At 40.2% G+C, this 20,266-nt stretch overlaps 1 protein-coding gene across 2 annotated transcripts in view; it reads left to right on the top strand.

The window, feature by feature from the left end:
* Window positions 1–20,266, top strand: part of LOC120530360 (lethal(3)malignant brain tumor-like protein 4) — a 478,825-nt gene that overhangs the window by 140,062 nt on the left and 318,497 nt on the right. For both annotated transcript variants that reach the window (XM_039754804.1, XM_039754805.1), the window contains exons 7-9: window positions 1,620–1,711; window positions 6,747–6,898; window positions 8,845–8,921. In XM_039754804.1, the coding sequence (XP_039610738.1) occupies window positions 1,620–1,711; window positions 6,747–6,898; window positions 8,845–8,921 (321 nt within the window). The remainder of the gene's footprint in view (window positions 1–1,619; window positions 1,712–6,746; window positions 6,899–8,844; window positions 8,922–20,266) is intronic.

The following is a 20,266-nucleotide window of genomic DNA, read 5'->3' on the forward strand; positions in this document are numbered from 1 at the left end:
TGAGCATGTCATGATTTTATTTTGTTAAAGTTGTTTTCATTATCTCCACTTGATTTAAAGTGCAAGAGGCTTTTGTCATTTCATCTTTATAGACCTAAACCACTTTGCTTTTTGCCATTATTTCTTATTTTCTTCATTCTGTCACCTCCTGGTACTTGTTTTTGGTTTCTACATAAAACTCTTTTATTATAGTTGTAGGCTATGACATCCTATTCTATTCAGGATCACAGGGAAGCCTGGTGTAAGGCAAGAATCAAAACTGCCTGTGGCACTAGTAGATCAGTGCACACCTTTGCCAACGCACACATCCCCAACCAAGATGCTAATTTAGGATTACCACTTAACCTAATATGGACATCCTTAGGGATGTAGGAAGAAAACCAGAGTTCTTGGAGAAATGCACAATGTGCTGACTCAAAATGTAGTGAACTTTGAACTAAAAATACTAAATCCATGAGGTGTTGCCTCTGCTATTGTAATATGATATGAACTAAGAATACAAAATCCATGGAGTATTGTACAGTGAGCCAAAATGAAGTACCACATTTCTCAAGGTCATTGGGCGAGGTAGAGGCTGCCGAGTGGGTTGGGGGTCCTTTGATAGGCAATCCCATACAGTTTGTCAGTTGACAAAATGCTTTGGTCCGGTGCACACCGTGCTTTCACTGTCGAAGCGTTCTCCACAAACAACAAATCCATCATCACTACACAACGCGCCTTCCGAACGCACTTCACCATTCTTCCTACCAGTGACGTCCCAAATCGGAAAACAGTTCTTCAGTGGGTGGCTATTTTTAGACAGAGGTGTACAACATTGAACAGAAAATCTTCAGGCCATTCTTGCACTGTACAAATGTGTGAAAACATCCAAGCTGTAAGGGCATCAATTTTGCAGTCTCCTAGATGTTCAACGTGTTAACGTGCTTTTCCTTAGGCATTTCCAACACATTTTTGAGGAGGATTTTCCATGAGGACCTTAATTTCCATCCATACAACTACAGCGTGGAGATCCATGCAAGTTTTGCGGGATGTGTTTCCGGGGAAGCCAATCGCCCTGTGTAGCAATTTTGTGATGGCCTTCACGTTTGCCTGAACTCGCTCTGTGTGATTTCTTCTTGTGGGGCTATCTCAAGTCGAAGGCATACACACACTAACCTCAAAACCATGAAGCCCTCAAGGATGCTATTGGCCACGAAATTGCAGCTATTCCCCTTGAAATAGCCGAATGAGTCATGCAAGCGTTCAGAAATTGTCTCAAAGAGTGTATCACTAATGATGGCCTCTACCTTGAAGACATCATCTTTAAAACCCAGTGAAAAAAAATCTATTTTGTATACCCTTTCTTGTGTCATAATGAAATTTATTTTAGTTAGTAGCGGTTTTGTAGAATAAACTTTTGAAATATGGTACTTCTTTTTGTCTCACCCAGTATAAGGATAAACAGAATATTTTTTTTGTGTGTTCCTATGGACATGAATAACTTGTTCCAAGATGCTATGGGACCTAATACACCATGTACTGTAATGAAGCTAGTATGGCAATGTTAGTTTTAAGATAAATTGTACTTTGATTACTCCAGATATTTAGTTAGAAATATGACTTTTTTACCTCCTTTTTAGGTTATAAGGAAAATGAGTTTGAGTGGTCAACTTATTTGCAGGCTTGTAATTCTCCTTCAGCACCAAAGAATCTTTTCAAGAACCACATTAATGTAAGTTTTAAAATTTAAACATTTGATATAACGCCTTACCCTATTCTGTAGTAATGTACAATAAATTGTTTTTAGGATGAAACATTTTTAAAATGGTTTCAGGTTTAGAAATGACTAAACAACAAGTTTTTTTTTTTTTTTTTTTTTTTTACCTTCAGCAAGATATTTTTTCCAAAATGCTTATTGATTCTAAATAACATTGATTGTTGTTCAAGATATAGTATGCCCTCAATATTCTAAATTAATAAAATATAAAACTAATTTTCTTCAAATTAAAAGAATAAAGATTAATTTAATATCTAAATTACCTTACACAAAACTGTATAGGTATAGAAAATGCAATTGAATTGAATTAACATTGTTTAATACTTTTGTTCTGGCCATTGATGGGATAAATGCATGTTGCAAAAGCTTTTAAACAAGATTTGTCTAGAATGAAGTATGGAATTTAGTTCCTGCAGAGTCACAGTGGCTGTAGATTTATTTCCAGTCGTTGTCTTAATTAGAAGTTAATTCTTACTGATAAAGAAAGTTTTCATGGCTTGCCTTAGCTCTTTGCTTGTAATTTCAGTTAATGAGTATTTGTATAGTTTTTGCTTTTCTATATCAAAAAGATTCTTACTACATTTTCAGTGTATATGTGTTTAAACAGTTTCTACACATTTTCATTTAGTTTGCTTGCTTTATGAGCTAACATCTTGATTGCTTCATCTGACTTTTTAAAAACATTAAAACCAAGCATTAAATAATATGGAAGCTAATGTTTGAGCTAATGATGCAATTTAAACAACAAGAGAAAAGTTGATGGATGGGAGAGTACTAAGCAAGACAATTTAGTTGATTTTCTCAGAAAGTAAAATATTCAGAACTAGAAATTTCTGTTGCAGCATAATGAGAGCAACAACGAGAAATCTAATTATATGAGCAACAACGAGAAATCTAATTATATTACACTAGTGCCGCATAATCAGGCCGATTTTTTAAATGATTTTTAAGCACAGAGGAAAAAATAAACATTTGAAAAATCTGTAATTTAATAGACCACCAAGAAAAGTAACTTTGCAACAATGCACGCTACGAACCAACGTACAATTGTCTGTGACTGACAACAGGAGGAGCACCGTCGTGCTTTCTCCTTCCAAAGCGAAGGATGGGGTTGAACGGCGCTCGTTCAGTACGCACTGCCCGCTTATGTGCCTGCCCCAACTCCCTACCTGAGTCGCTTTCGTCTGTGTACAGTCCACACGCACCTGTGAGTCACGTTGACTGTTAATTTTCCAAACACCGCCTCAGTCGGTTTCCACGTTGATTTTTCATTGTTCTTTGCGGTTCCAGCTGCTTTTTTTTTATATATAATCCACCAAGTCACCCGACCATGGTGGGGCTTTACAAAGGGCAGGGACGTAATCAGTGTGAGCGTATGACCCACACGTACTGGGAATTTCTTGTTCGTGGGGAACAATTGGAAGCCACGGTCTCCATCACGAATGGGGTTCAACGGCTTACCCAGGCCTCCCCACGCCGGGTAGACACACGTTGATCCATTCAGTGTAGCACGCGTGCAGTACCGGACATACAAGTGCATCACAGACCTGTTAATGCTCAATCTCACGTGGCTGAAAGCCACTTGTCCCTCTAAGAATTTGGGCGCCGACGCTGTTGGGTCGTGTAACTATTTAGCAGGCGGAGTCTCGTTGTTTTGAAATAACCAGCCAAATCGCTCCACCAACTAAGAACTGCCATGCACCACCACCCACAGAATCGAGAAAGAGCTATCTATCTGTCAATCCTGTCCGTGTCCAGGCCGGGTGAGGTTTCCTGTGTTGAGTCAAATGAAGCGAAAGGCTCCACACCTGGTGGTGCCCTTCCGTCAATTTCTTTAAGTTTCAGCTTTGTAACCATACTCCCCCCCCCACCCCGAACCCAAAGACTTTGGTTACCCGGTTGGCTCCCTGTTGCGGGGCCTGCATTGGTGAAGCAGGTGAGACGATAATGAAACAGAGGCACAGGGCTTATTGGTTTTTAAAGACTGCTTCCTTCATTGGCTTTTAACCAATGCACGGAACGAACTAACAGACAATCGTCCGTGCGGCGCTCAGGGTGGAACGGGAGGAGAGTAGGAGGACATCCACTCCGCTCCCTCCGTCATGCTAGTCTGCTGATTTCTCGTTCAGTATACACTGCCTGCTCATGTGCCCACCTCCAACTCGTCACTCGAGTCGTTGTCGTCTTTGTGCAGTCCAGATGCACCTGTGACTCACGTAGACCTTTCATTGCTCTGTGCGGTTTTGGCTGCCTTTCTATATATAATCCACCAAGACACCCGACCACGGTGGGAGGGGGGTGTGTACAAAGTGCAGGAGTATCTAAGAAGACGCATGTTTGTCGCGGATGCGAATTGCTGTATGTAGCGTGTAAAACAGTTTACTATAGTGGACGCGGTCGTGCGTCGTAACCGAAAACTCATTTTTTTAAAGACTGCTCACTTCATTGTATTTTAACCTCAGTTGTAAAGGAACGTTTTAAGGATCCCATGGGATACCCCTCGCAAACAGTTTTACATGCCGCATATGGCGATTCACCACCGCGAGAAACTTGCCTCTATTAACAGTCAACGTGTGTCGGTCCTGCATGTGACCTCTACAACAGACGAATATAAATGACACCGGTTTTTCTGTGTCATCGCGTCCGAGTTGGTGGGCGTGGCTCTGTGAGTTGTCGTCGTATCCAATGATCTTGTAGTTGGTGGGCGTGGCTCCTTCCTGCGTGTGCCATAGGTGTCTCACTTGTCGGCGGCTTAGTGAATCCACACCCCTTCCAGTGTGCTTTCCATGGTTGTCTTGCCTTAGTGAATTATATATATAGATATTTAACTCTTTTAAAAACAAAGATCGTTTCTCCAGATCATAGAGACTGCTAGCCTTTACACTCCTTCATGCATATTGGAGTGCTTGAAATATAAAAACCTGCACAATGATCAGTCCAACTGGTAATGTTTTGACAACCTGAAATACACCTTAAGTGGAAACACAGCTATTGTGTTTATTTTGCATTATATTAACAGTTACATCATGGAATAAAAAAAATAGAAAAAAATAACAAGACATGCAGTGAATACTGTAAATATTGTATCACAACATTTCAGCATTTTTCCTTACCCACTGCTGTTTATAAACTGAAGTAAAGCATACTGATAGAACCACATCATACTTTGCTGTCGTCGATACGTTCAACATGTAGGCAGAATTTTACATAATTACTTGAGTCAATGATAACTAAAACTCACCTCAAAAACAGGGACAGATAACTTTTTGGTTTTATCCAGAGACTTGTTAAACATGCTTTAACTTTAAAAACTGTACCCAGAATCCATTGTTGTCTTTCTATATACTTTGTCATCTCAGCTTTCTTTTGAAATTCTGCTTTTTCTTGTGAATTGTTGGCAGACCAAAATAATTAATTCAGGCACTTCACACAATCCACATTTGATAATAAATCTGCCACATTCTACAGGCACACAGGAAAAATCACTGTCCTTGCACACCAAGGGTCAGACAATACAAAACTTAAATACTCACAAAAAGATGCCCAAAATGTACATACACAACTTTCCATGTAAAAGTTGGATTTATAGAAGAAGAAAACAAGAGAACTTGCAAATATTTACGACAACTCAGACCTGTCTGTATGCAGCATTTCAGAAAAAGTGGGAAATGCTGACACCCTTGATCAAGTAGGGAAATGTAGCCAGACCAGCTAAAAGTTGACTCACATGTACAATAATTCACATCATTGAGACATTATTTTTATGTACACTGATGTGACAAACATATTAAACATCAAAATTTAGGAATGTTATGTACAGACTATATATTGATTTACGAGCGCTAATGCTGTTTTTTTGCAATGAAACGTTTTTGTTTTTGTAAGTTTATTTAATCTACCTATTTTAACATTTCAGGATTATAAACAAATTTAATCATTTGTTTTCAGTAATTGCATTAAGTAAAACACAGGGGTTTGATTCACTCACTACATACAAAAAGCTGTAATCTAATGCTCTGTAGCCTATTCATAGCATAATGGTTTGACACAACATGTCTTGTTTTGCACTATTTGTATGAAAATGGACATATGCAAAGGAGAACTTACTGACTGACAAGGCATTACATTCAACTTACTTATTGTCTTGCATGAAAAGGCAAATTGCAGCAGTGGCTGGTTTTCCTAACATGATCTGAGCATTTGACTGTACTTGTACTGCGATAAGTGCACCTAAAAGCATGAAGCTGTTTTTGTTAACAGAAGTTGCATTCTATTAATGTACAAGTTATCTGTGATGCCAAGGTGAGACTGACATTGTGGCTCAGTGGCCTGGGAAACCCCATTTATTTATTTTCAGGCAAAGTAGCATTGGTAGATGACTTGTTAATGTTGCAGTTCATGTTGGCTAGCTTGTTGGTAAGGCAACTGGCTGAATCTTAATTTTTTCATTTGGTGTATACTATTAATTATAACAACAATCATGTCATTACATTTGAAAGGTAATAGTGTCTACCTGCTCACACTCTGGCCCCTAATACTTTTCTCCAACCCCCTGAGAGATGCTCTATCTGCCAGTGAAGGTCTGCAGCATCTTGACTGTATATGTACGATGTTGTTTAGCATAGTCCATACATGGTTGTTTCAGGGTAGCAACTGGATGGGGTTTGTGGAGTGTTCATTTACAAACATTTATGAGATGTTTGTGATTTATAAATGGTAAATTATGTACAAATGTGCATGCTTGTAATTATAAATATGGATTACCACTTTAATTATGCAATACTTGTTTCTTACTGATGCTAACTGTATGACACACAAAAATAAATTATAAACACAGTATACAACCTTCACAAATGCCACAAATATATCAAATGTTCCTAAGGGGTTTAATCAAGAATATTTACTTGGCATAAAAGTTTTATACTTTAACTATTCCTTTTATATGAGTAATCATTTGTAGCCCATTAACATGGATGTTTGTGTTTTTCAGTCAATTTTGTCAAGTGACATCCAAGTAGGCATGAAGTTAGAAGCTGTTGACCGGAAAAATCCATCACTGATATGTGTTGCATCAGTTGCAGACATTGTAGATGATTACTTACTAGTGCACTTTGACAACTGGGATGACACATATGATTACTGGTAAGAGACCTGTCTCTGATCTTCACATCAACAAAATTGTATTTTTTCCCTCCCTGGCATCACTTGAACTTAAATAGAGGTAATACATTACCATTTATTAGTTTGATGGCAAGCTTGCTTTTTTAACACAATCATTAACGGAAACAATGTATTATTGAAATAGTGTAGTCTAACAGCAAGTGGCGGAGTGGTGGTTCTGTGAGGCAGTGTGTCTAAGGTTCTGTGCTGATATATGGAATGTTGCTGGTTCAAGTCCCATTACTGTCAAAAAAGGAATCCTACCCCGTTGTGCATTTGAGAAAGGCCCTTAACCTGAAAAATTTTCGTACAATATCTGACCCTGCACTGTGACCCCCAAAAAGGTCATGTGAAAAGACAATTTCCCCCCAGGGATTAACAAATAATATCAAGTCAAAATCAAATTATAACATACAAGAACCACATACAGTAGTCTCAAATTCATGATGAGTCTACCATAACTTCAGTGAGAAGTTTTCTCTTAATTCTCCAAGCTTCATTTGTTTTTACATTTCTAAATTGCCTCTTTTTTAACTTAAAAATTGATTACCTTTCCCCTTATTGTCAGTTCTGTAACATGTTGTGGTTTCAGGGCCCATTAAATGAAGCTGAAAAAGTTCAGTGTGTGCTTAATTAAGCATAAGTCTGATCTTTTAGTGAAACAACAAAAATCATTTTTTTTCATGGATTGTGTGTATAATTTTAATAAGAAGAAAATTAATTTGTATGAGGACAGTACCTGGAAGTAATATTGTGAGGCTTGTCAGCAAATATGGGTCAGTGACAAAATGAGGTTTAATACTCCCTGTTTAAAGAGAGTAAGGTTATCTTGAACAATGTACTGGTAGAGCTTTGATGACCAAAAAGAAAGCAATACAGGCTAGCCTGTGGATATAAATATGATTAAATGCATTTAATAACTCAGTAGTCATCAAAATAATTTAATCAAGAAAGAAAGTAATGTGTATAGTCCTGACTATTTATTGTAATAATAAAAAAGTTACATTAGGGCAAGTTTCCTTCATCTCTGTGGCAATATCTACAGTATGGGAGAAAAACTAAATACCTGGAGGTAAAATGTATGCAGAAAGAGACAGGATGTGGAAACTTTGTGTTTAATGACTGGACGTGTGATTTGAACCTAGCAGGAAAGTGGATCATGTAAAATGAAAGAAGGTTAATAAAAAGATTAAGAGCTATGACAACATTCTTCTATATTATACAGCATACTTGTTTACTGCATTCATATTTATAAAGCAGAAACACATTCTTTACTAACTTTCCTCACAAAGGTGTTGCACCCTAATAAATATTGATGTCTGCGCAGTAAAGACAAAATTGAAGCAGCTATAGTTAAGAACCAAGGATATGAATAAAATACAGGAAATGGTCAAAAGTAATGGAAAAAAGATATCTAATGTAAGCTATCTGATTCTATCAAGTGGCAAATGCTGAGTATGTTTAGCTTGTTTGATAATATGTAGCACAAGTCAGGGTCACACCTTGAATTATATAACTTTTATTAAATCAATCACAACATACCATACTCAGACCCCTTTAATCCAATTTAGGGTTGCCAGTGCTGGAGTCTAACATAGCAAGGTCATGGTAAAGGTCGGAAATTTTTCCCGGGCAGGTAGCTTAGTCCATCACAACTCTTTTTTAAACTGACAATCACAAAGTGTGCCAGTTTTTCATTGCCAGTTAACATAACACTTGTCTTGGAGGATATTGTAGATAAAGGGAAATTGGCAAACTTCACATGGACCACAACAAGGCATGGGATATGAACCTAGGATTCTGGGTGCAGGTTGAAGCTAAAATAATCTCTATACCAGCGTTCCACCTCTAAATTGGTCTGCTTGAAAATGAAATTAATTTATGTTTTGTATTATTTTTAATCTATATTATTTTACATTTTAATACAGGTGTGATCTTAGCAGTCCACATATCCACCCAGTAGGCTGGTGTCAGAAAAATGGAAGACCTCTTACTGCACCTCAGGGTAGGTGAAATATTAGCTACAATTTTCAGCATTCATGAAAAAGAATGTTGTGTTGATCATTTAACTGGCCACCTTTTGAAAAAATAATTAATTTCTAATTTTGCCATTTAGGTTTCAGGTTATCAGATTGTTTTGGGTTTGGAAACACCCAAGTATACCATACATTAAAACAATGGTGGGGCGATGCTAGGTTATTAATAATTTCTAGAATGAAATAAATACATTTTGGTCATTTTCAACAACTGCGTTGTCTGTCAGATATCATCATATGGAATTGTAACTTACGTGTGCCAAGTATGAGTGATATATTAAAAAAAGTGTTGACAGAGTGATATGATGATAACAATTGCCTCACTACCTTGTGGCATGGTAATCAATTAAATGATGGTGTAGGTTTTGGTTAAAGATTCTGAATTAAATTTTTTTTTTTCTATGTTTTTCTTGAGACTTGTTTTAGACATTGATTGGTAAAGTTCTGAAAATAGTGGAATAGGAGAAAACATCCAACATTCTGGAAGTGCAGAGGATTCATGGTTTAGTTGTGAGATTTTTTTAACTGATGATTTCTGAAGTATGTATAACAAGTTCAGATATTTTCTTTGCAGAGATGAAGGTAATTAAGATTTAATCAAACAAATCAGCTTCTACGGTAACATAATGGTTTGTGAGCCAACTTCTTAAAATGCACAGCATATCATATAGCTTCAATAAAAGATCTAGAAGATAACAACAGTGACAAAATATAATCAGTTATAGTAGATGAACCTTATTAACTTTTGGGGCTTACTTATCAGCATGCAGCATAACCCGCTAGTGTCTACAAATAAACAAGATTTTCTTTGTCTTAACAGTTTGTAGTCACAAGTAAATCCATGATTAAATTCTTGACAATCCTGCATTTAATTTTTTAGTGTTTTTAGAAAATATTCAGACTTCACTTTTTGCACGATTTATTTTATAGATTTAATTTTAAATTGCTGTTTCTATCCATCAGTGTGCATCTGTGGCAAATTGAATAGATAAGACACAGTTTAGAAAGGCACACTGTGTATATAAGGTCTCACAATTCTCACATCTCAGGACAAAAAAGGAATTCTTTGTAGAGCTCTGTGATACAATTTCTAAAGCCATGAATGTTCCTAGGAGAACAGTGCCCTCAATAATTGTAAAACGTAAGAGGTTTGGAACCACCAGGACTATTCCTAGAGTTGGACATCCAAGCAAACGGAGTGGACAAGGAGATCATTGGTCAGGGAGTTGACCAAGAACCCAATGGTCACTCTAAAAGAGTTTCAGAAGTCATCTACCAAGATGGGAGAACCTGTTGGAAGAATGACCTTCTCAGCAGCACTTCATCAATCAGACATTTATGGTAGAGTAGCTAGATGGAAACCATAATTGAGTAAAAGATATATGCCATCATATAAAAAGAGCGTGAGGGAAAAAAAAAATCTCTGGTCTGATGAGACAAAAATTAAACTGTTTTGGCTGAACTTCAAACTCTATATTTGATGAAAACCATGCACTGTTCATCTTGTGCCAAATGCCATCCCTGTGGTGAAACTTGGTGGCAGCATTTTGCATTAGAGGTGCTTCTAAGTGGCAAGGACAGGGCAACTAGTCAAAATGAATGGAAGAATGTGTACAGCCTAATACAGAGAGGTCCTTGAAGAAAACCTTTTCTAGAATGAATGCAACTTTGGAATGGCATGATGACTCACCTTTTAGTACAACAATGACCAAACGCATACAACTAAGACAATGCAGTATTGGCATTGGGACAAGTCTCTGATTGTTTGTTAGTGACATAGCCAAAGCCCAGACTTAAACCCCATAGAACATCTGTGTAGAGACCTGAAGATGGCAATTTATGGACACTTCTCATTCAGTCTAAGGGTGCTTGAGAGGATCTGCCAGGAGAAATGTTATAAACTACCTAAATTTAGGTGTGCTAAGCTTGTAGAGACTTACCCAAGAAGATTCCAAGCTGTAATTACTCCCAAAAGGGTTTCTCTAAAGTACTAAATTAAGAGTCTGAATATTTATATGAATAAGAAATTTCAATTTTTAGTTCCTAATACATTTTCAAACCTGTCTGAAAATATGTGTTCAGTTTGTTATTAAGGGTTTTTAAGTATAGATTGATGAACTGAAATGGCAAGTGTATTAATTTAAAATTAAATCTAAAACAGAAAATGAAGAGGTCTGAATATTTTCTTAATTTACTATATATTGCAACTGTATTCACTTTGTTGGTCTACAATAAAACAACAAAAAAAACTACCGTGTCAATGCAACAACAGAAGCATTGTCTGAGAATGATATAAATTGTGTTTTGAGAAGTTTTTAAAATGTTTAATAAGTGAATGGTGACCATTCAGTTAAATAAACTTTGTTATTTTGTAGCTAAAGATTAATTGTCCCAGTATCTATCCATCTATCCATCCTCCAACCCGCTATTTCCCAACTACAGGGTCATGGGGGTCTGCTGGAGCCAATCCCAGCCAACACAGGGTGCAAGGCAGGAAACAAACCCCGGGCAGGGTGCCAGCCCACCGCAGGGCACACACACCAAGCACATACTAGGGACAGTTTAGGATCGCCAATGCACCTAACCTGCATGTCTTTGGAATGTGGGAGGAAACCGGAGCACCTGGAGGAAACTCGAGGAGGAACCTGCAAACTCCATGCAGGGAGGACCCGGGAAGCGAACCCATGTCTCCTTACTGCAAGGCAGCAGTGCTACCACTGTCCCAGTGTCTCATGTAGATATATACTGTATATTGTCGAGGATGCCAGGGGCCACAACCCGGCCGGGATGCCTGGATAGTCCCCGACGTGGACACTATTACTCCTCGGCCACGAGAGGGCAGCCGCCCGGGCCTATTTGGGGGCCACAAGGAGTGACCTGGGACACTCGTGAGAGGACATGGCCACCGCCAGGGGGCGCCCGGACAGTGAGGAAATCCTGGATGGCAGCACTTCTGCCACACCAGGAAGTGGTGCTGGAAATAATTCCAAGAAGACCCGGAGTGCTTCCTTGTGCTTTCCTGGGACTTCAGCCACACCAGAAAGTGACGTCAAGAAGAGCACCTGGGGCTAATCTGGGTCATGATCAAAGGGGCCGCCTCCTTCTAGTAGACGAGCCAGAGTTGGGAGGAAGGAGACGAAGCTTGTGAGGAGGAGGAAGAAGGAGGTCAAAGAGAAAGAAAGAAAGAGAGAAAGAAGAGAAAGAAGAAGAGGAAGAGAAAGAGGAAGAAAGGAAGAGAGTTGGTGAGAGAAGGCATTGTGATGCTCAAAGATAAAATAAAGGAGTGTGTTGTGGACATCCTGGTGTCAGTCTGTCTGTGTTTGGGGGTACGTTTTCCACAATATATATTTTTTAAGTTTTTGAAGTTTTCATCTTTAACTGCATGACTCTGTCATTTGTTCTAAATTAACAAGGCTCTTTGTATAAAAAAAAGTGCTTCCTCGTCTAAATCTTAATTAAAAGAATCCCAAATGGAGTCCTTTTTACTGATGCCTTTTATAATTTTGAGAACTTGAATTAGGTGAAATGTTCTCTTAGCCTGTCAAAGTGTGACATGCCATTTAGTCCTGTGATACACGTGATTGCTCTCCTCTGCAAAACGTCTAGTTCTACGTTTTTTTTTCTGTAGTGTGGTATTCAAAACTGCACAATTTACTCTGGGAGCATATTAACATAGACTGTCCATGCATCCATTGATTAATATTCAACATCTTTTTACAAAATAATCTTAAGTTGTGTTTTAATTGCTTCTATACATCACTTGGATGATGAGAATGTTGTCATTTATTCTTTTCAGAAGTTGTTTCCTATAAGACAGTTTTGCTTATCTCTCTCTCTCTCTCTCTCTGTATATATATTGTGAGGTTTTTGAGACCCCACAATCCCCCAGGCTGCGCGGTACACTGAAACTTTGTCAATCAAGGCAGTGATTACTTGTCTGTCACCGAGGAAACAGTACAGCCTCACCATGTAATGCGCTGGTCGGCCGATGGTTGATGCAGGGAACAGTCTAACCTGGCCACTAACCTGGCCTCATTACTGCTTATTTGCTGTGTCTGAGTATATTAACATTGTATCTCTCATTTGAATAAAGACCCTGACTCTGCCTATTTTGGTAGTAATAAAGTTGTTTTTCCTGAAGCCTGTGGATTCAGCCTCTTCTCTCAGGTGCAAGACAATGACTCACATGTTACAATATTTTTGAAATTATGAATTATAATTCACTTGTATATCCACTTCAAGAGTAAGACCGTGGTAATGCAGACTTTTTTCCCTTTGCCATGCTCCCTCATGCATTTTCTGACACATACACTCACATCACTCACCCTAAACTCTGTGCCTTCAAGATGTGGGGAGAAAATGGAATAAGTACCTGGAGAAAACCATTGGCGATGCTGGAATATTATGAACACTCCTCACATAGACAAAAGACCAAAAATGACCTGGCTGGGTGTAAAACCCATGTATTGAGAGCTGTATGGAGACAGAACTAATCACTGTGCCACCATGCTTTTTCTCACCTATTTGTATCATTTAGGTGTATGCAAAACTACTTGTAAGTTGAGAATTTTAAAGTTCTAAATTTAAAAAGCAGAACCATTTTCTTTGTCTTTTTAAAGACCACATTTACTTAATTATTTAAATGGTATGCTACCCTTGTACATCATCTCTCCTGCACAATGTTAATAAATTCATGTTATTTTTTGAACATGACTGATAAATTTGTAATTGAGTATGCACTGAAGCAAAGTTGTAATCTGAAAGCACAGCAGGGTAGTGACCCCCGCTTCTATTATGTTATGAGAAATTGCTCATATTGCAGCCTGTCTATGGGAATATTTGACAGAGCACTGCATCTTTTAATGAATTTGGAGCCATGTGTTTAAGCCACCTGCTCAGATTTAAACACAATTTTTGGCCTCTATGGATATGGATATAAATTGGTGCATGCTACAGAATGCTGGTTCAGGGAGCTCTTAAAGACACCAAAGTATCTGAATAATAATGCTACTGATGCCCTTTTTTATGCTAATTATCTTCAGCTAACATTAACAATGTACTATTTTTCATTTCTAATCTGAGCTTGTTCCAAATGAAAAGACTTTAATACCTGCTGCTCTTTGGATGGCAAAGTGTTTTGTGGCTGTGTTTACATTTGTTACTGACTGCGCCAACGGTTAACAGATTGAAGTACTCTGCAAGTGGAACAAACCAGTATAAAGAGAGTATTAAAGACTCAAAGTCTTTTTAAATAACTATTGAAAAGACATCAGAAATCCTCATCAGTTGAACTCAAAAATGTGGCGCTCATGCAGGTTTTGTTCTGTGGGTGGAGTTAGGCTACTCTATAATACAAATGTCAGCTGTTTGTGGTCAGCTGTTTGTGGTTTTGGTTTTGTGGTTGGAACAGAAATCAGATGATTTTTGGGTAAGGAAGTGTACCCTGATGGAGGCCAAATAAGACATGGTTGGAGGTGGTGTTAGAAGATATGAAAAAAATGTATCTTACCTTACAGGATTGCCAGCACTGTGGCGAGAGAAGGAAGAGAGGGGGGCAAAGTCATCTGGCTAACCTGGGTAAACCCTGAAAATGACCATTAAACTAATGATAATGGTCATGGTTATTTCCATGCATCAGATAATGTTCTCAGCAGTAGGACATTAACATTCTAACATGAAATATTAATGCATATTCAAGAAATCTGTGTTTGGAATTTAGTTGTTTACCACTCTTTGCATCTTTACACAAAGGACAGTTTTAAGTTACATCCAGTATAATGAAATAGAACACTTATTCAACAGTACTCCAAATAACTACGTTTACAGTACAACAATTTGGTAGTTACAGATTTTGCATTTTCAGAAGCTGTCTTTGATAAATGGCCATTTGTAAACTTCTCAGTTGCTAAAGGTTGAATACACGTAAGTAATTCACATCCCACCAATGTGTTTCTTACCTTGTAATTTGTAATTGCTATCAGGTAAAGGATATGCAGGATATATAAAGGATATATGAAGTAAAGGATATGTCACAGTGCCTGCTTTTTCATAGCCAATTATTTTACTGATCATATGGTTGATAGTCAATAACCGACATACATAGAATAATTATTAAAATGAAAAAAAAAAGAATTTATATATGGGCCCATCAGGCTGCTAGGTAAAGCAAATATTTTTTTAAGCACAGTCTCTTTGCTCAAGCAGCTACAATGTCTGCAATACATTCTTACATTCATGTAACAACAACCATATATTCCACATTCTACTGCTCACAGTTAAATAGGCGACAAAAGACAGCCTATAAAAATAATTTTAACTTCTTTTATTATCTAGATAAAAAAGGTTGCCAATAGTGATACTTAATAAATTGATTTGACATATTATTGGCAGATCTAGTTTTTTTTACCTTCTTCCACATATTAGTCTACAATTCATACATACATACATACTCTGTGTGTGTATATATTTATATGTGTATATATATGTATATGTATGTATATATACTGTCTGTGTGTGTGTATATATATACAGTATATGTATGTATGTATGTATGTATATATGTGTGTATATGTATGTATGTATGTGTTTGTATATATGTGTGTATATATATATATATATATATATATATATACACACACACACAGTGGAACCTCGGTTTGCAAGTAACTTGGTTTACGAGTTTTTTGCAAGACGAGGTACATTTTTTAATAAATTTTGACTTGACAAATGAGTGATGTCTTGCAATACGAGTAGTATGGATACACTTTGTCTGCTGAGCGTCATGTGATCACAACTGAGAAGATTGTTGTTCTCTCAATCTCTCTCTCTCTCTCTCTCTCTCTCTCTCTCTCTCTCTCTCTCTCTCTCTCTCTCTCCCCTTATTTCTCTCACTTGCGTGCGCGTCTCTCTCTCTCTCTTCTTGAGGGCATTCGTCTCCTATACTCCGTCTGAGTCTGTGTGCCTCACTCATATAGTCAACAGCCGTACGAGCGTATACTGTTTACTACAGCATTGTGACTGTGTGTGTGTGTGTGTGTGCTGTGAAATGCGAGTCCCCGTCTTGCTCCACAAAACACAAAGCTGAGTCTCAGTACTATAACAACACCAGCTTTATTTAGCTTTGAAACCGCAACAGCACGGTTATTTATTGTAACTTTATAATGTTCCTTGTATCACCCATCGACGGCAGGCACTTACAGGATGTCTGCGATCTTATTGGATATGCTTATACGGCAAACTGCTACGGCGCTGGGACACTGTGATTGCTTTGGGACACTCTTCCGCGTGTCATTCCGTTGGGTGGAATCCCACAAGAGTTTAGAAACTCACTCGCATCAGCCATGATTCTTTTTAAAGGTAAAGTGCAGGTTAATTTGTTTTATGTATTTTTACTTTATATTTTGTATTAATCATTTTTATATGAATAGTTTTGGGTTGTGGAACGACCCTATTCCCCATTACTTATGGGGAAATTCACTTTGATATTCGAGTGCTTTGGACTGTGAGCATGTTTCCGGAACGAATGATGCTCGCAAACCGAGGTTCCACTGTGTGTATGTGTATATATATGTATGTATATATATATATATATATATATATATATATATATATACTGTATATATACTGTATATGTATGTACAGTCGACCCTTGACATACGACCGGCCTGACATGTGAACATCTTGATTTACGAGCAAAATTTTTGTTTTGATTTACGACCAACATCTTGCGTTACGACCCGAATGCGGTCACGTGTATCCGCTTGTGCGATTGTAAACAAACAGCCGAGAACGTTTGTAAGCGTCATTCATAGCCCAGATACATGTGTTTGTGGACGTAATTTCGGTCAGTGCAGTGATTTATTTATATACAGGTATATATAATTCACTAAGACCATGGCAAGCAAGACGCATAACTGATAAGGAAGGAAGAGAAGGTAACAAAGGTAAAAAGCGATTGTTAAGGGATGTTAGCTAGCGGGCTGGCGCGGCACATGATGATGTCATCAGGCTGAGTCACCACCGTCTTGCTTTGGAGTGTATTATTACAGCAGTTCACAACACGGCCAGCTTTGAACTGAGTGCTCGACTACTGTCATTATTAACTTGAGAAACAGCGATCACAATTGAAACGAAGAAGGAAATTGTGCGGAAATATGAGAGTGGTGTTGCTAATCTTGCTAATATGTACAGCATGTCGAAATCCAAAATCTCGACAATTTTACAAAGATAGGGGCGGAGACGCGGCCTGAGCACCATCACTTGGTGCTCCCCTGCGCCTCGCACAGGTTGCGCTCCCCCCTCTTACCGGCACCCCGGGGCCCCCTCATTCGGCACCCCCTCTGAGGCCTCCGCGCCCCTTTGGTCGGAGTCACTCGCTCCCTTGCAGCCTCCTCCAGCCGTGGTGGCACCCGCACACCAGTAGAGAGATCCTTCAGCAGACGGTCCGACATCTGAGGGCAGGTCCCCAACGAAGGGGGTCCTACTGCTTGCCCGGGGTCCGTCCCTGCAATAGAGAACAACACAGGGGCAGAACCGCTGCCAAGGCACCCTTCCTGTGCCACGCACTGGCAGCGTTCCTCCCTGCATTCGGCACCCTGTTCGCAGCTTCCGTGTCCCTCTTGATGGTGGAACCGCCGGCACCGCCTGCGCTCTCTCCGCCGGCCTCAGGGATTCCCTCTGCCCCCGCAGAGGGTGGCCAGCACCCGGACGCGTGCACCCAGCACCGCGTCCCAACATATCGGAGGAATCGGCACCCAACCTCTTATTCCTCCTTTCACTCTGGGACGCCATGACGGTTTGAGACTCCTTATGAAAAAGAAAGTGCCTCTTTCCCGTCTGCGTTCCTACAGTGCGGCGCGAGACCGCAGCCGACTCGGGGCGGAGGGCGCTAGGACCCGGGGGCACTTAGCAGCCCGTGTCCATTCAGCGTCCTCACGGACTCCCCCCTCGCCGCGCATACAGCCCACGGCACCGCACCTCCTGTCGGAGGGCTGCTTACTTGAAGCTGATCTTTGGCATTACAGCCATGTTCAGCAGACCCACCTGCATGCTGTACGGAGTCGGCTGTACTCACAGTCTCCGCCGTACCCCTCCACTGGAGATTCCAGTGTCGTGCCGTCCCGTTGTCGATCGAAACGCCTTCAGCGCCACGAGCGCCTTCCTCTCCAGTACCAGCACTTCAGCCCGGATGGAACATAGCATCTACAACAAAGACTGCTCTGCGGGCCGAAGGCACGCCTCCAGCTTCGTCAGAGCAGCCGGCAACAACAGGCATTCAGCCGGCGTGGAGCCTAGCTGTTCGTTAGTCTCCGACGCCGACAACTTCCTGTGGGCCTCCTTCTCTGGCCCAATTGGGACTCCCCTGCCTCTCTACGGTCATTGGCGGGCACGCAAGACACATTCCAATCGTGTGCCTTTTAGGGAGAGGGACTTCTGGTCTGCGGCCATCTTGCATCCCCTTCTGCGGCGGCGACGTGCTTGCCGGCAGCCGTGTTGTTGCCAGCGCCTCTCGAGCTGCAGCGTCTCCTCCTCCGCAGCCCTCGCGGCTGCCGCCGTGCTGTCGAAGCCCCGCAGACCGGCATGCGCCCAACGCGGATCCGGAAGTCCCTGCCTGTAAAAAAGAAAATGTGGGGGCCGGCTGCCACTAGGCAGGGAACTCGCCTCCCCGGACTCGTCAAACCGAGGACACCTCCTTGGCGTGGACTTTGTCGACGCCATGCCATCCCGGGCGCCTCCAGCAATGGCACGGTCCTCGGAGCCCGCTGCACACCTGGTAGGCACGCCGCCCGCCCGCATCAGGGGAATATGGCCTTCCTGCGGACCCCTCACGGCGTCCCGGCCGGGTGGTTGCCCCTGGCATCCCTGACAATATGTGTGTGTGTATATATATATATATATATATATATATATATATATATATATATATATATATATATATGTATATATATATATATATATATATATATATATATATATATATATATATATATATATATATATATATATATATATATATATATATATATATATATATATATATATATATGTGTGTATATATATATATATATATATATATATATATATATATATATATATATATATATATATATATATATATACATGTATATAAACTGCTCAAAAATAAAGGAACACTTTGAAAACACATCAGATCTCAATGGGAAAAAGAAATCCTCCTGGATATCTATACTGATATAGACTGGGTAATGTGTTAGGAACGAAAGGATGCCACATCGTTTGATGGAAATGAAAATGATCAGAGCCCTGAATTCAAAGACGCCCCAAAAATCAGAGTGAAAAAAATTATGTGGCAGGCTAGTCCATTTTGCCAAAATTTAATTGCAGCAACTCAAAATTGTATGCAGCACTTTGTATGGCCCCTGTGTTCTTGTATACATGCCTGACAACATCGGTGCATGCTTCTAATGAGATGACAGATGGTGTTGTGGGGGATCTCCTCCCAGATCTGGACCAGGGCATCACTGAGCTCCTGGACAGTCTGAGGTGCAACCTGGTGGCATTGGATGGACCAAAACATAATGTCCCAGAGGTGTTCTATTGGATTTAGGTCAGGAAAGTGTGGTGGCCAGTCAATGGTATCAATTCCTTTATCCTCCAGGAACTGCCTGCATACTCTCACCACATGAGGCCAGGAATTTTCATGCACCAGGAGCCACTGTACCAGCATAGGGTCTGACAATGGGTCCAAGGATTTCATCCTGATACCTAATGGCAGCCAAGATGCCTTTGTCAAGCCTGTAGCGGTCTGTGTGACCCTCCATGGATATGCCTCCCCAGACAATCATTAACCCACCACCAATCTGCTCATGCTGAATGATGTTACAGGCAGCATAATGTTCTCCATGGCTTCTCCAGACCCTTTCACTTCTGTCACGTGCTCAGGGTGAACCTGCTCTCATCTGTAAAAAGCACAGGGCACCAGTGGTGCATCTGCCAATTCTGGTATTCTATGGCGAATGCCAATCGAGCTGCATGCCTGCAGGGCAGTGAGCTCAGGGCCCATTAGAGGACTTGGGGCCCTTGGGTCACCCTCATGAAGTCTTTTTGGTTGTTTGGTCAGAGACATTCCCACCAGTGGCCTGCTGGAGGTCATTTTGTAGGGCTCTGGCAGTGCTCATCCTGTTCCTCCTTGCCCAAAGGAGCAGATACTGGTCCTGCTGATGGGTTATGGACCTTCTCCAGCTCTCCTAGAGTAACTGCTTGTCTCCTAGAATCTCCTCCATGCCCTTGAGACTGTGCAGGGAGATACAGCAAACCTTCTGGCAATGACACGTAT

The sequence above is a fragment of the Polypterus senegalus genome, chromosome 5 (assembly GCF_016835505.1).
Source record: "Polypterus senegalus isolate Bchr_013 chromosome 5, ASM1683550v1, whole genome shotgun sequence".
Taxonomy (NCBI): domain Eukaryota; kingdom Metazoa; phylum Chordata; class Cladistia; order Polypteriformes; family Polypteridae; genus Polypterus; species Polypterus senegalus.